The sequence below is a fragment of the Crocuta crocuta genome, unplaced genomic scaffold, assembly GCF_008692635.1.
Source record: "Crocuta crocuta isolate KB4526 unplaced genomic scaffold, BGI_CrCroc_1.0 scaffold4, whole genome shotgun sequence".
NCBI classification, from domain to species: Eukaryota; Metazoa; Chordata; class Mammalia; order Carnivora; family Hyaenidae; genus Crocuta; species Crocuta crocuta.
In genome coordinates, this window is record NW_027529996.1 from 3,540,431 (window position 1) to 3,556,626 (window position 16,196).

The 16,196-nt window shown below is 45.5% G+C and overlaps 1 protein-coding gene across 3 annotated transcripts in view; it reads right to left on the minus strand.

Annotated features, from left to right (window-relative positions):
* The window catches only part of EGFLAM (EGF like, fibronectin type III and laminin G domains), a 182,901-nt gene that overhangs the window by 23,215 nt on the left and 143,490 nt on the right, over nt 1–16,196 (minus strand). For all 3 annotated transcript variants that reach the window (XM_077763471.1, XM_077763472.1, XM_077763470.1), the window contains 5 exons: nt 15,088–15,213; nt 13,504–13,747; nt 10,381–10,492; nt 5,560–5,676; nt 2,937–3,117 (listed from right to left, as the gene is read on the minus strand). In XM_077763471.1, the coding sequence (XP_077619597.1) occupies nt 2,937–3,117; nt 5,560–5,676; nt 10,381–10,492; nt 13,504–13,747; nt 15,088–15,213 (780 nt within the window). The remainder of the gene's footprint in view (nt 1–2,936; nt 3,118–5,559; nt 5,677–10,380; nt 10,493–13,503; nt 13,748–15,087; nt 15,214–16,196) is intronic.

The window sequence follows — 16,196 nt, forward strand, 5'->3', positions numbered from 1 at the left end:
TGGAAGGCAAATCATAAGAGACTCTTAAATACAGAGAACAAACTGACAGTTGATGTGGGGAGGGGAAATTGGGTGATGGACATTGACAAGGGCACTTGTTGGGATGAGCACTGGGTGTTGTATGTAAGCGATGAATCATGAGAATCTATTCCCGAAGCCAAGGGCACGCTGTATACACTGTATGTTAGCTAACTTGACAATAAATTATATATTTAAAATTTTTAATAAAATGAAATACAAATGATTTGGGAAAAAAGAAAAGAACTTCTGGCTTCTCCTGTCCTGGCGGGTTCCCCACATTGGGATGGAGAGGCGCAGCGGGATGGGATGCAGTGCCCTGGGAGCAGTGAGGAGCTCCGCGGGAGTCCAATGCCCGCTCCTGTCTGGGCTCAGCCTCGCAGGAGCAATGGACGAGGTCCCCAAACCACCACGACGGTCTGAGTGTCTAGAACCATTCCAGGATTTGTGTGACTTTCTGGCTCCACGCCTCCTGTGTCACCAAGTGGTGAGAAAGAGGGTCCTCGTGGAAACTCCCTGACCAGGTTGGAGAAAACTAGACTCGCGAGGATCCCCAGAGCTAAATCCCTGAGGGAGGTGGTACGGATTGAATGAGGTGGGACTCTGGTGACTTCTGCAATATGTCGCTCAATGTAAAAGGACTGGTTTAACTTCTGGAGGGGATACTATGAATAGGTTCTTGCTTTTGAAACATTATCAGGGAGAGGGAAAAAATCCAAACTTTAAAGTATATGAAGCTATGGATCACCCTGCTGGATTTGACAAGATGTCTCCTGTCTACCCATCAGGATTCATCCTGCCAGCCAAGGATGACTTCTAAGGATTCTTGGTCTCTCCCATTAAGAATCCACCCAAACTCTTAGAATGTTCTTGTACGTCTCTGTGGAAGAGCATAGCTGCCCGTCTCTCTCCCCTCTCTTTCCAGTCCTTGCTCAGGACTGGATGCTCACCCCAATGAGTCTGTATGGCAACAGCACACCACCGTGTGCCTGCTGGGGCCTGGAGAAAATTGCCCTCAACAGCCCTAACCTGTGCCCGGACCCCCATTAATCCTCTCAAGCTGTATAACGGGAGAAGAAATGAATGATCCAGGCCATGCTCCCCATATATAAACCTTCCTAGGGTTGGCGACAGCTGCCATTCTGCCGAAGGCACTATCTTTACTTTACTTCAGAGCATAAGGAAATACTGAGACAACGCAAGGGGAGCTCACAGTCTGCCTGGATTTTACTCTTGACTCTAGCCTAGCATGTTGCAGAAAAAGAGGCCTAAATGCCTCCCGGAGGTCCCCCCAGCCCAGGCCCTCCATGGGGATCTGACTCCTCATTCTGGTGAGATCTGTTTCTCACTGAACCAGACCCTATAGTTATGAAGCTATAAATGTGAGCATGTTGTATCTGTGATACATAATATTCTGCAGCAGGAAAGGAGGGTTAACAAGATCACAAATTATCCCGCCCTTCTTCCTTTCATTCTCAAAGGTGCATGTTCATTTAAGCCTGGACTTTATATATTGACCATTACTGTTAGCACTTAAGGCAGGAGCAAACTTGAATTGCCTGCGGTAAAATTGGAGACCCAGGAAATTCAAACACTAATGTGTAAAATCCAAACTCAATTTTCTGAATGAATGGGTTACTCTTGAACTAAATCTCTGCAAGTACACGCTATTAGCTAAACAACAATTTGCCTGTTAGAATTATAATCAGGATCTTTCAGAAATGGATCAATTACTCTTCTTTGGAGGTTCATCACTAGGCTGAGCCATGTTAATAAATATATTTCATATAATTTGCCACGCAGCTTTCAGAATTCATTTAAATATAATACTACTCTGGCATCCAGCCAGCAAGTTAGCATTCATATTTCCCAAGACTGCTGCAAAACAACTTCTACCATTCCATATACCGCAATGTCTACCTATAACTTACAGTCTTCCCCTAAACCGTAATTCTGATAAAGATCAGGAACCTGGAAACAAATAGGAAAGAGAGAGAACACATCCCTTCACTTAGGCTGCTCCCTGCCTTATTTCCTTTGGTCTATCTTTTTTTATTAGTTTCCGGACAGGTGAGGCCACACTGATGTTGGAAACAAGAAGACCTATATGGCCCAACACGATGACCATATGCTGGTAGGCCTCCTCCAGACACCAGGTCTGTGGCCTCTGCCTCCCTAGGGCAGATGGGAAAATCTCAGTCCGGCAGGGACTCACCACCTGTGACCTGCTCTAGCTCTGACAAGGGAAGGTGGGGATCGGAGTAGTGCCTTTTATTTTTCTCACCAGTAACAACAATGGCTGGCCCTGGTTGAGTGCTTACCAGGCATTCCTCTCAGCAATATGCATCGCCTCATTTAGCCTACCCTACAACCTTCTGTGTTAGACACTATTGCATGGTTATTCCCATTTTACAGATGAGGAAATGGAGGCACCAAGGAAACAGCATGAAAAACAGCACTTTCCAGAAGGTTATTTGTACGTTAGTTTGGAACAAGCGATTTAGAATTTATATTTTTCTGTATCTGGTGCAATGTCTCAGCCAAATCCAGAACGCTTTATAGCGTTCACAGGCAGAGGTCAATAGTTACCAGCCTATAAAGCTTCCACCGATCAGGATAGGCTCTGGACGTGGGTCAGGTGCAGGGGTCCTGGAAACCCCCCTACACTATGATGTAACCTTTTGGTTACTAGACATTGAGGGGTTTCTCAGGGAAGAGGCCGATACCTACTGTTACAGGGGCATTTCAGCATTTTAATTCTTATTTAATATAACAATTAACCATCTCATATGCTATCGAATACGATACTGAAATCATCGATAAAAAACACAGACGGCTGTCCCAGGGTTGACAGATCCTCCTGGAAAAGCCGGAGCCCTCTGCTCCCGGATGCAGCCCCGGAGTCCCTCCCCATGTACCTTTCTGGCAGTGGAGCCCCTCGAAGCCCAGGGGGCAGTCGCACTCATAGCCGTCCTTCCTGGGCCGGCAGCTGCCCCCATGCGCGCAGGGGGCCCCCACGCAGGGGTGGGCTGCGTTTTCCACGTTCACGCCCCACGTAAAGTCGTGCTTCATGTGGATGGTTCGGTCGTTCAGGATGATCTTTGGGAGAAAATGTAAAGACAGAAAACATCTCTGCACTCTGCTAAAGCTCCCCTCATATTCACCTCAACTACATGTGGTGAGGGAGCTTTCATAAAAGAGACAATGTCCAGTTCTTGTTTTATCGCCTAGTAAGTGATGCAGAACTGAAGCGATGCTCTGTGGCCCTTGGGAGAATCTGTAGAGAGTACAGCATCTCTGGTCCTGGAAGATTCCGGGAGGTCGTAAAGAAGTCCCAATAAATACAAAATTAGGGTTCTCCACCTGGCTGCCTGTTAGAATCGCCTGGGGAAATTTAAGAAATACACTAATGCCCAGGTCTCACCCAGATCAATGCAATCAGACTCTCCGAGGGCGGGATCCAGTCAGCAATAACTTTTAAAAGCTTTCCAGGTGATTCTAAAATGGAGCCAAGGTTGAGAAGTGCTATTATAAAGTTAAGTGGGGAAGAATACAGAATGAAGTATGATGCAGGCAGGAATCAAAGGGGGAATGACGCCTTCTGGTGGCAGTGGGGCTGGGGGAACCTTCTCCATGTACCGCTGTGTTCTTCTGGCTAACAGGCTCGCGAAGTCTACGGCTCCATCAGTGGGGTCTCCCAGACTGTCCCACCCCCTCCTGCTATCCTCTCTCCCTTTCACTCTTGAATTCCCTCCTCTGCATCCCCTTCCCCACTATTAAAAAAAAAAAAAGTGAAACTCAGATCACCTTCTTAACCCTGCTGTACAGATTCACTGGGACAAGACAGCTCCTTGGCCTTCACTCCCTTCTTCCTACAACGGGGTTCTGGAGAAAATGATGAATTCTATGGAGCTTGCTAGGTTTCCCAGCCCCAGATAAATGGACACAACGTTTTTAGCCCTCGACTTGTCCTGAAATGAACACAACTTTCAGCCCTCAGAGTGTGTTTACTCTGAGCTGTTGGTGGTTCCGTGTCAGGCAGGCTTTGCAGACCCTGGAGACAGAACACCTCTCTGAAAGACCCTCACCCTCCAGGGGATCCTAAGAGGTTAGCCATGGTCCTTCCTGCCACTAATCTATGGTTCCACAGGCCTGCCTCATCCTTGGAGGGCCAGGAGAATTAGGAGAACACTTTTTCCCAGTCTTGAATCTTGCAAGCTGCAAGAGAGTAGCCAGAATCCTTCTACAATCTTCCCCTTTTCATGCTTCAAGGGAAAAACTGTGAAACTCAGTCATACGTCCTTGAGACAAGCCAAGATGCTACCATCCACTACAGGACGTGGCACAGCCAGTGACTCAGCCACTGGGAGGGGTGGGTGGCCTTTCCGGGAGGTGGGGAGGAAAGGGTTGTGTGTGCCACATGAAGGGGGTGGGGGCGAAGCNGAATTTCAAAGACATCATTAAACATGGCCTACCCCACTGATGGGGGACAATGGGCTGAGCTGAGGTGTCGCTGACGTCAGAGTTCGGCAACAAAGGGAAACACTTCAGAGTCAGCAAATATTGACTGGACCCCTTGTCTGTGCTCTTGTCTGGACCCTTTGTCTGGGATACAAGAGATGGAAGACACAGCCCCACATGCCCCTCCCTAGTGCCCAGATGTGCAAATCATGATGGGGCTTTCTTTCCCTGTGCTGCCTCCACTTTCAGCCTCTCTCATGCTTCACCCCAAGTCTAGAAAGGATCAGTGGCCCACATTCTATCACTGGTTGCTAAAGGAAACAAGAGGAAGCTAACATCCAGGAATCAAATATGCTTTTCTTCAAATGCTTTTTTTTCCCAGTGTTTGATGGTCCTGGAAATCTGGTTTGGTGAGTCAGCCTGCATCTCTGTTACAGACAAAACATAGTATCGAAACTGGAGAGGTCGTGGGCAGCCCCAGGAGAAGGACTAACAGACAAATATGTGTGGGGTCAACGTCCTATGTCTTTTACTAGCTGGATTTTTTTTTTTTCCCTGCACCTTCTGTGGAAGGACTCCTTAATCTCTGCTCTTAAGAGCTTGGTTACATGACTGATGAACAACAACTGCCAAATTGCGGGGGTAGGAATGGGGGTGGAGGTGGGAATGAGGGTTGGCTCTTGACTTGAACAGACTTCAAAGGAACCTCAAAGAGAAGCACAGAGCAAAGCGCTGCTCCGAGACTCTATCCCCTCCTTCCCTGTGGTAGAAGCGTCTGCAGCCACCTGAGGACTGTTGCCTCTCCCGGCAATGCCTGGATCTTTTGGCGGATTTATTGTAAAGATTCATCTTCATTGAGTTGCTTTCGTGGAATGTCTGCTGGATGTAGGCCCAGAAGCAGATGTTATAAGAAAATGGGGTTGGAAAGCTATGCTGCTAGCATTAAAAACGAAAATCTTAAAATGTTAAAACTTCCTCCGAGCTTCTTTTTTGGATGCAGCGATTCCACTGATCACAGTTCTCAATTCCGCTGTCTGCAGTCAGGGTCACAGCATAAACATGCAAAAGTGAAGCCTGTACCTTCTGGATGCTCCCACTAAAGGGCTTGAGGATGCCCGAGTTCTTCTTCACGTCATCGTAATTAGGGACTCCACCAATAAAAATGTCCGTGTTGCACTTAATCTGTGTGAAAGCTCCCTGCCAAGAGATTAAAAACAAAACATGGTACAGCTTCAGAAGAGGTAGTAAAGACTACCTAACGGTAGAGACACCCTTAGGATCCACCACGACAGGCCGGCTGGACTTTCACAGTGTTTTGCATTGTTACCTTACAGTCTGCTTCTATGTTTGGAAATGTATTAACCTCTCTGAGACTCAGTTTCATCACCTATAAACTGGGGGCGATAATATCTACCTCACAGACGTGTCATGGTGAATGTGGTGGACGGCATTACTGTGCACCAGTATTCAGCGCTTCTCCAGAAGTACCCCTTCTCCCTGCACAAGATTCCTTTCAACCTGCTGATCTTGAGTGGGGCCAAGTAACCTGCTTCAGTCGATACTTAAACATGAAAAGAAGGAAAATGAAGCACTTCTGGGCAGAGACGTTCAGAGCCAGAAGGTGGCTCAGTGCCCTCTCCATCTCTCCCTGTTCCTTCAGCCTAGGTGTCAGATGAAAGCTGCAACTGACCATGGATGGAGATGTAATGGAAGTGAGAAATAAGCCCTTAATGTAGCTGTGGATCTTGGAGCTATTTGTGACTGGCTTTGGAATGGCCTAGCCTCTCTCGGAGGCGGAGATCCCACCAATTTAGCACTCTGCCCAGAGTTGGATGATTAATCAGCATTCCAGCCAGACCAGCTATTGTTAAATTAAGCAGTGGTCAAGATAAAACCTCTTTAGGCCAAGAGAAAAGGAAGGCATGGTGGGTGGGAGGCATTCCTTGCTATCAACTACAAAGGGTAGAGAAATTCTTCTGTTCTCCAAATTCTCAGAAAACTACCCAGGTCAACCCCCAAAGCCTTGCCCTGTTACCGGCCATTTCAACAGCTGAAACTCTAACGGGTGGGCTAAACAAGCTGTGTGTAATATTTAATGTCTAAACTCCTTCAGACATGAGCTGTAAGCAAAACAGTTCAAATGTCCTAAGACAACAAATAGAGATAAATTGAAATTTGAGATCTCTGTGATGAACACTCTAACATAAATCATAATTTCCTTTGATTTATGGTAAAAAGAAATATAAATAGTAGCAGCATTTAGTCATTCATTTAATGAATATTACTGGGCATCTACTGTGTCCCAGGCACTAAATACTGGACAAACAACAGTAAGGAAGGAAGACCTCGTTTCTGCCTTCAAGAGGCGGAATCCAGACACGTAAATGGGCAGGTGGGATTAGCTCAGCAAGGGCTGTTCAGGGGACTCTGGATGCACTTGAGCGGGGGGCGGGGCATATCCTACTCTAGACACAGAAAGTTGGGGAGACGGCCAAGGAAGAGTCAGAATTGTAGAAATTGGCCAAAGTCAGGGCTTGAGGGGAACATTATAGGTATAAGGACAGAGACAAGGAGGGGCCAGATACTGCATGCATAGAAATCTGCATTGAGTTTTAAGCAGAAAGAAAAGTTATATCTGTTATTTAGGCAGATCACCAGCCAGAGGGAGGAGAATGGACTTGGGGTTAGGTCAAAATATAGAAGGAGAGACAGGGAGAACAGAGAAGAAGGTGCAGAATCTCAGGAAGTGCTCACAGTGGCCAGGTCCCATCAGGTAACAGCACGGAGGTCTTCATTGGAATATAGACAGAATTGCCTTCCATCAGTAACCTTCGGGCAGCTTCCAGTGTTCTTATTTAACTAGGCATGGGTTGGGGGGAGGCAGTGTTCATTAAAGAAGCGGAAGGGCTTTTAGGATTTCTAGTGGCTGGATGGAATGCTGACCCTGGAGGGAGCTGTCACCACACCCCTGCCCCCAGAGTCCCCATTACTATCTTAGCTCTTCTCCAAGAGTTAAAATAAGATAGTAAGTGGAAAGGAGGAAAGTTTCAGGGTCAGAGGGATTTCAGACAAACAGGCTGTTTTGAAAAACCTTTGAGTTACAGTTGTATCCAGTGAACAGGACCTGGCCTCATGGGGCAAGAGCTGGTTCCTTTTGATTGCTCACCAAACCCTCCCCCGCACCCCTGCACCCCTCCCCTGCTCCTGTTGACAAGAGGCAGGGCTGCAGCTGCCACACCCACAGGGAACCGCAGGAGAAAAGCAAACAGACCCCCACCGAAAGGAGGCTTCTGTCTAGATCTGCCACTTCTGTTTAGCTGGAAGTGGTTGGAAAACCTGAGCAAAGCTGCTGGTTGGGGTTTTCTGGAACCCTCAGAGGCACATCCCATCTTTGAGTCTGGCATAGCCTCAACCCTTGGCTGTTAGTATTTCTCAGCTGACCAACTCAGGGTTTGGCCTTCGTGTGGACACCGAGGGGCCTAGGTCCCGGGTTAGTCCCCAGATGTGTTCTTTCACCCCGCCTGTCTCTAAGCTCTGAGACCACTACTTGTAATACCATTGCTCTCTAGCCAAAAGGGTCACCCGTGCCTGGGTGGGAAGCAGAATCCCCTGCTGGGGGTAGATGTGATTAGGCTCAACTCACTGAGATCAAGCATGGGGCCTTCCCACTCCTGTCTCAGAGCTGCCTCAAAAAAACCCAAAACAAAACAAAATACCCTCACATGTGCACAGATTGGCTACACCTGTACCCACATGTTTACATTGCTTTTTGTAATTGAATTTTTTTACATTGCTTTTGTTTACATTGCTTTTTTACATTGAATTCCAGCCCATTCAATGGAATGGTTCATTCAGAAAGCCAATGGGGAGGCATCAGTTCTACGATATTGGTTGAATTCTTGTTCTCTGATATTGTAGCAATGGAAACTCTGAGGTGTGGTTTTTACCCTTGTGTTGTCTCTTCACTATAGGATCCCAACAGTAAATACTGTTGTCTTGAGTTTCTTATTTGTAATCAAAGGCCTTCACCCTAACATCTACAAATATTCCATTCCGAACTTTAAAAAAAAATTTTTTTTTACATGTTTTTTTTATTTCTGAGAGAGACAGCATGAGCAAGGGAGAGTCAGAGAGAGAGGGAGACACAGAATCTGAAACAGGCTCCAGGCTCTGAGCTAGCTGTCAGCATAGAGCCCGATGGGGCTTAAACGCACAAACTGTGAGATCATGACCTGAGCCGAAGTCGGACGCTTAACCAACTGAGCCACTCAGGCACCCCATCCATTCCAAACTTTTGCTCCTGCTTTACAAATGTTTGTAACTAAGGCCTACATAGATACAATGCTTTTTTGAATTTATATTAAGTCAACATATAGTCAAGTCTATAGTTGTGAGCTATTAATTCTATCTTCGACTAAAGTCAGCCATTAGAATTTTCTGGATCATACCAAAAGTGACTCCTTTTCTGCCTTTAAAATCCATTTCCCTTCATCCATCTTCCTTCCTTTCTGCCTTCCTGCCTTTCTATTTTCCTTCCTTCCCTCTCTCTTTCCTTCCTTCTTTCCACAAATACATACAGAGCATTTTCTAGGTTTGAACGGTGCTCACCTATTAAAGCAGAACCCCGTTGGAGATTCTTCTTATCCCGAGGAGGTCCTTGGTTTTGACCTCCCACCACCTACCATCCCTGATACTGGCCTTGGGACATATGTGTTCTTCCTTCTACTGTCTTCTTCAGCCAGATACCTCTTTCCTCACCAAAAGTCTCTTTTTATTTCTTTTTTTTTTTTTTCTACCAATCCACCTTCTTATCAGAATACCCACATTCATTAATACTCTCTTTAAATCTGGTGATGCACAGAACGACGACTGTTGGGAATTAAAATAGTGGAAAACCTAAAGTCCCTTCTGTTTTAGGGGACTAAGTTTTTTGTGTGTAAAGAATCCTAGTAGGTTATAATTTAAAACAGATCTCTCTTTTCTTTTTTTAAAAATGTTATTTTCTTGGGGCACCTGGGTGGCTCAGTCGATTGAGTATTCAACTTTGGCTCAGGTCATGATCTTGTGGTTCATGGGTTTGAGCCCCACATTGGGCTCTGTGCTGACAGTTCAGAGCCTGGAGCCTGCTTCGAGTTCTGTGTCTCCCTCTCTGCTCCTCTCGCACTTGTGCTCTGTCTCTCTCAAAAATAAATGAACACTAAAAAAAAATATAATGTTATTTTCTTTGGACATGACCTTGGAAATAAAATCATGGATGGAAGTTATAAACTTGAATCGAAATTCTGTGCTCTTGAGGTCATGAGAGTACTCTATTAACAAATAGGAATGAGTAAAGCTACTTATGTATATGTCAGGTACTGTGGTGTTTTACATACAGAGTTATTCTAATTGGCACAACTCTACGAAGTAGGCACTATTAGGTTTGCCATTATCCCCACTTCATAGATGAGAAAACATCAACATGGAGGTCAAGTGACCCATCTGAATTCACACTACTGATAAGTAATGGAACTGGAGCTGGAGTCCAGGAGCCGGTGTCCTTGTCAGATGTGTGGCCCCCACAACATTGGCCCGACCTCCAAGTATGTGTCCTGACCTACTACATTATACACGGACTCAAACAAAGGCAGGGATTTGTGGTAGGGGTGGGGGTGGCAAGTGATTTCTTAACTGATGTACTTGTATTAGTTCACTTAATCCTTGCAACAGCCCTGTGAGATGCTGCTATGATTACCCCACGCACAGCTGAGGAATTGAGAGGTGAAGTAACTTGCCCAGTGGGGAGCTTGGGTTGTAAGCCAGGCAATCTGGCCCTGGAGTCCGTGCACTTAACCCTTCCACTGCTGCTTTTCCCTCCAGAACAGGAAGACAACAGGTCACACTGACACGTGTCCATCTTACCTCTGCCATTGCCTCCACCACCTTCTGCTTATCCACTTGTAAGATACCATTCTTTGCTGTGCGAGATACATGCAGCTCATGCCAGTGGCCCAGGGTAAGGGGGTCTTCACTCCTGTTGAAGGAAGGAAGCTGAGTGTGGGTGAGCATCAGTGGCGTTATGGATAATGTTCGTCCAGCTGTCCTGATGCCAACCTTAGCTACCTCATTCATTCCATCACAAGAAAACAATCATTCCTGCTTAGTAAACACAGTGGCGCCAGGTCTGCTTATTGGACCCCTTTATGGTAGGAGCATAGCAATTATCATTTTATTTTATTCCTTACAACAAGCTTGAAATGTAGGTAAGATGAGCCTTGGTGTTCTGGAGGAGAGGTGACAGGAGGGTGAAATGTGATCACAGTTGCACATAAGCTTTGAAGAAGAGAAGATTACCTAGACTGTAGTGTAAAACACAGGTTCGTTGGTGTACTGATGGCTACAGCATCCTTTGAAATGCATAAAAATTAGGATGGATGGATATAAGGATAGTTAGCCATGTGATAAAGCCAATGCAGCAAAATATTAATTACTGATGACAGGTAGGAGGTATAAAGATGTTAGCTGTATAATTCTTTCAACTTCTCTACATGCTTAAAATTTCTCATAATAAAATGCTGGCGGAGGGGGGTGGGTAGGGAAGAGCCCATGTTGTCTGATATTGTGAAAAGGATTAAAAGTAAAAATTCAATTAATTCAACATGAAAGTGCTTGAAGTTTAAATGATTTCGGTAAGAATTTTGCACATTACTTTGGATAGTGAGGTATGCAAGAAGAGTATAATTATTGCATTTGTATTTCTAACGATGTCTAGTTCCTGGCCTGCACTGAACCTCCCAATTATTTTTTGGTCCGGGATCATCGTTAGAAAACTGTCAGGAATACCAATGGGCACAATTATTGAAAGGTCTCCACCCCCTCACTTGATTTTTTGCTCTGGCAAATGCTTTTGTGATTTGTCCTTAGCAATTAGAATTTAATCACCTTGGCTAAATCAATATGCAATAAAGAAACCAGAGGCACTCTTTAAGCAGCCCCATCTCCATAATAAGTAACAGCGCCTTAGTCGTGTTCTTCTCCTGCAGAGGTCATTCCCTGTCAATACCTTGCCTTCCTCAGCACAGTGATATCGATCACAGCCGTCACAAGCTCATTTCAATTGCCTCGATTTTTGAATCAGGTTCATAATGCATTTGACCACCTTATCCTTTTCCTAAAGTTAAAATGATTTGGCCAATTCCACAACTTCCTGCGGTTCGAGCTTTTACTGAATTTTCTTAATCAAGCAGGAAGTCTTAGAAATGGTTTTCAGAATAAACATCTTGCGACAGGGCACCTGAACCGCCAACAGTAATCACTGTTGTCAGGTTACCCTGGAGGGGGGATAGGACAGGGGTGGTCTGTCTCTTGGACACTCTGAACACTTGCCTCCTTTTCGTTACACCTGATACTCTGAATTCTTTTTCCAGGCACTTTTCTGACAGGCAAGGAAACAATATCTTACATTTTAAAAAAAATTAATAACACCTCTTGTCTAAAATAGGCACAGAATGATGAAAGAGAGAAATGCTGGACACTAAGGTCCTATGTGTCTGTGACCCCAGAGCTGGAGCTGCCACCATGGAGGGGGCTGTGGGGGGTGAACTGTCCAAGAGGAGGGCTGATGATCCCCGACCCTCCCCCTCACTCTTTCTGGTCGTTCCTTATCTGGGAGGAAGCCACTTGAAAGTACAAGGTGATATTCAAGGTGTCTTCCCTTCTCCACTTGACAAATAGTTCTATGTGAATTGCTTAGACTGTTTTGCATAATCATATGTAAATTGAATCAATTAAACACCCACCAAAGTTGTCTTGAGATGTAGGATGTTTTTGCATAACCAGAGGCACAAAAATGTTTGTCCATGGCCCAAGATGGGAGGTATCGCTGACGTGCAGGAATTCAGCCATAGGACAAAAATGAACTGTCCTTTTTAAGAGTTGTTGAGACCTAATGCAGCAAGCTTTTCCCTTCGGCCATGACAAATGATCAGCAGTTAAAGGCGATGTATGGCTGTAACCTCTCTCCCACAGTCTTCCTAAAAATGACAGTCTAGCAGTATAAATTATGATTGAATGCAGCCTGCAATTTTCTTTAAAACAACAACCACCTTCGGACTTGCTGCTGTAGAGCACCATTGAAAGAAACATCGTAGTGAGTTTCAAAAGAGAATTCACCAAACACAGGAACAAGGAGAATGTCTGCATTCGATGAGCAGGCCTCTGGCTTGAGGGTAAAAACTACCATGGAAGGAATACAGTAGGAAGAGGGAGACATAAACAAGTAAGAAAACATCTGCACCCACCATCGTCGGGCTCTGAGGGTATCGTAAAAATAGACACACACTGTACGGGAACAATTGATCTGCTAAGTAAACGAATAGTACAAGCTAGGTAACAGGAGGAAAGGTTTGACAACCCAGGGCCACTTCTGCAGTTACCAGCAAGTACTTCAGAAACACCTGTTCGCTGCCATGCTCTTGAAACCACTCATCGCACAGCCTTCTTGAGCCTATCGGTCAGGGATGAGTCTCTGTGATTTGCAGATTCACTGTTGGACTCTTTATATGGAGAATGGTAAGCGATGTGCTAGACATCTCGTCACCATCAAAGAAACAGTGCAGGGGGACAGTAAAAATCTAAAGTGAGGTCACCCAGGACATTTCTGCCCATTCAACTTCTGTTAATCCTTCCCTCCTAGTCATCCTCTATTTGCGGAGTGCCCACAAAATGACGCTCGGAGCATGGGTGGATTAATTATAATTCATCAAGTTTTTCATGATGGCCTTGTGCAATGAAGGCAGCCCATCTGCCATGGGTTGAAGCAGAGAATCGCTACTTGCTGGGTAGTTATTTGAGAAAAGGAAAACTTGCCAGTAGGAAAGAATGATCCACGAGGAAGTAGGTCATAGCAGGACTCATTTCAGAAAAGAGAACCATGGAGGGAGGACAGGAACAGTGCAAGCTATTAGGACAAAGTCATCTTTTTCCAAAGTGACTGCTGTTTGGTTTTTTGGGGGGAAGGGGCCCCCTAAAGGTCTCAGCCCTTACCTGAGAACACCAGTTCCAGAGCCACAGTCAAAGCGGAACTCCACGTGGCCCCCTGCCATGTTGATGGACAAAAAGTCTTTGCTGCCTGTGTCATAGCTGTAGAGGAGGACACCATCACCAGAGTCTGGCCGAAATGTGATCTCAAACTCCATGAAGGAAAGGTAATGCTGGGGCTCCAGAGGCCAGGGCGTTGCAGCATAGGATCTCAGGGACTCTCTGAACTGAGGGATGGTCAGGGTGAAAGCTGAAGAAAGGAGCGTGTTGTTAGAACTCCCTCCGTGGCAGAACTAGCCATGTTCTCTTCCCCCTGGGTACAGAGTTCAACTGCATTTCCCAGCTGCCCTGAGTTAGCAACTGGGTAGTGTAACTGAATTCTGGCGCTCCGGGTCTGACCCCTAAAACTTCCTACCATCTTGCATGCGCTCTCTCGTCCCTCACCTGCTAGCTGGATGCAGGAAGCAGGGAAGGATTCTAAGGGCCTGACAGAGCCACTAGAAGGCAGGGGCCTGTGTCCCTAAATTACCGCAAAGGCACAGAGGCTCCCCCCACCCCAAACCCCTCACTGACCTACAGTGATGTGTGATGTGAGCAAGGATCAACCTTTATTATGTTAGGCTGCAAAATATGAGATGATCTGTGGCAGCTTTGGCTACCAAGAACTCAAAGCCCTCCTCTAGGTGATAATGAGATTTGGGATTATACAGTGCTAAAAAAAAAAAAAAAATCCCCCCCGGGATGGTGTCTTAGGTACAAATTTGAATCAATGGTAGAAAAGTTAAAACATGTTCAGCCCAGGGCACCTGGGTGGCTCATTGGTTAAGCGTCTGACTCTTGATTTCGGCTTAGGTCATGATCTCACTGTGGTGAGATCGAGCCCCGCATCAGGCTCAGCGCCAGGCATGGAGCCTGCTTGGGATTCTCTCTCCCTCTCCCTCTGCTCATCCCACACTCACACACACTCTCTCTCTGTGTCTCAAAAAAAAAAAAAAAAAAAAAGTCCAACTCTGTATGGTTTGCCAAAATATTTTAAATCTTGAAAATTTCCCCTTATTCTATGTGTGTTTGCATATGCACATGTATACCCATGTTGGTATAGACATGTATTGAGACACGTATAGTATTGAGAGGGTGGAATAATTCACCAGAACAGTATGAAGAAAAAGAAGCCAGATTACTTTTGTATCATCCCATTGTTAATGATTCTGCGTATATCTTCTCACCATTTTCTCTGAACTTTATCAGATATTCTAAGGGGCATGAGCTGCAAATGCTGTGAATCCAGTCCGGTACAGACCAGACACACATAGGCTTTTCAAAGTTATTTGAGGGCCAAAAGGAGCCCACCAAAGCCTGGCCCAGAGGCATCTTAAAATGAACATAACTTTGGTTGGTTTGATACTCTGACACTCAAAGAAACTCTGATTTGATTTAAAAAAAAAAAAAAAGATTCTCCCATGTCTCTCAACAATGTATAAATTTTAACCTCATAAACATTTGTGGGACTTTGCTACGAGCACACTGACAAAAAATTACATCGACATGAATTAAACAGTGCAAAGTGCAGTCAACTTGCTTCTTTCTCACCGTCTTCACAGTGTCGACCTTTAAAGCCAAGGGGACAAAGGCAAATGTAGGAGTCGGCTTTGACTGCTGCACAGGTGCCACCATTGATGCACGAGGCTTCGTCACAGAGTCCACTGCTGCACTCCCCTGAATACAGAACAGGAAAGACAAACCCGATTCNTAAACACGTTTAGTTCCCACTCCTGTTAATCTGTACCTCCGCACAGCTGCAAAACAGCTTTCAGGGTAAGTGGAACGTACCCTTCATTTTAATTTGATTTTGGCCTGTTCTTTATGAAGAGCCACAAAGGATCTTTAAAACATGGCGGACACAATAAATCAAATAATAAACTGTTTGGACAATTTTATGACCGCTGACGAAGATGAATGAGTTGTTTCTGCTTTAATCCATCTCTCTCTTATTAACACAAGAGTATGTTTCAATCCCTTCCATGTCAACATGGTGTTTCTGTTAAAAGCATTCTAATTTGTGTGGCCCCAATTACCTTAAGTGCTACTGCCTTGGTGGTTCAAAGTTGAGGCAATATGGTAAGCACTGAAGCCACATCTAACTTATTACCTGGCCTGAAATGTCCACTCCTCTGTCTGGGGCAGGAAGGGGTTGGGGGTGGCGTGCTCCATAATACTTCAGCACGTGCCTTCCAGAATCCCTATTTCTACCTCCAAAACGGAGATTTTATGGGAGACAGGAAGGTGGCCTGGAGTAAAAAGTGGTGAGAGCTTCAACACCAGATGCGTCCATACTCTTTACCAAACACATATCATAGAGGCCATAGAGGCCCATACAGGGTATACTTTGTCATTGTCAAGATCTTCTGATGACGTGGAAACAAATGGACTTCTGCTCTGCTTTTCTGCTGCTTGTTTGGTCTTCCTCTTCTCCTTGTATATAAGAAATAAATTAGACAGATGGGCTACTATCTGGCCCAGAACAACATACGTGAGTACAAAACACTTGTTCGGGGTGGATACAAAGGAGCACATCTCTGATTGAGCGGTGAGGGGCCCAGCCCTGAGCCCCACAGACTGTGAGGCTGCAGCTGCCGGAACCAGAAGCCCACCTCTGGTGGGATAAAGATTCCCCATTGGCTTGGTTGTGTCATCTCAGC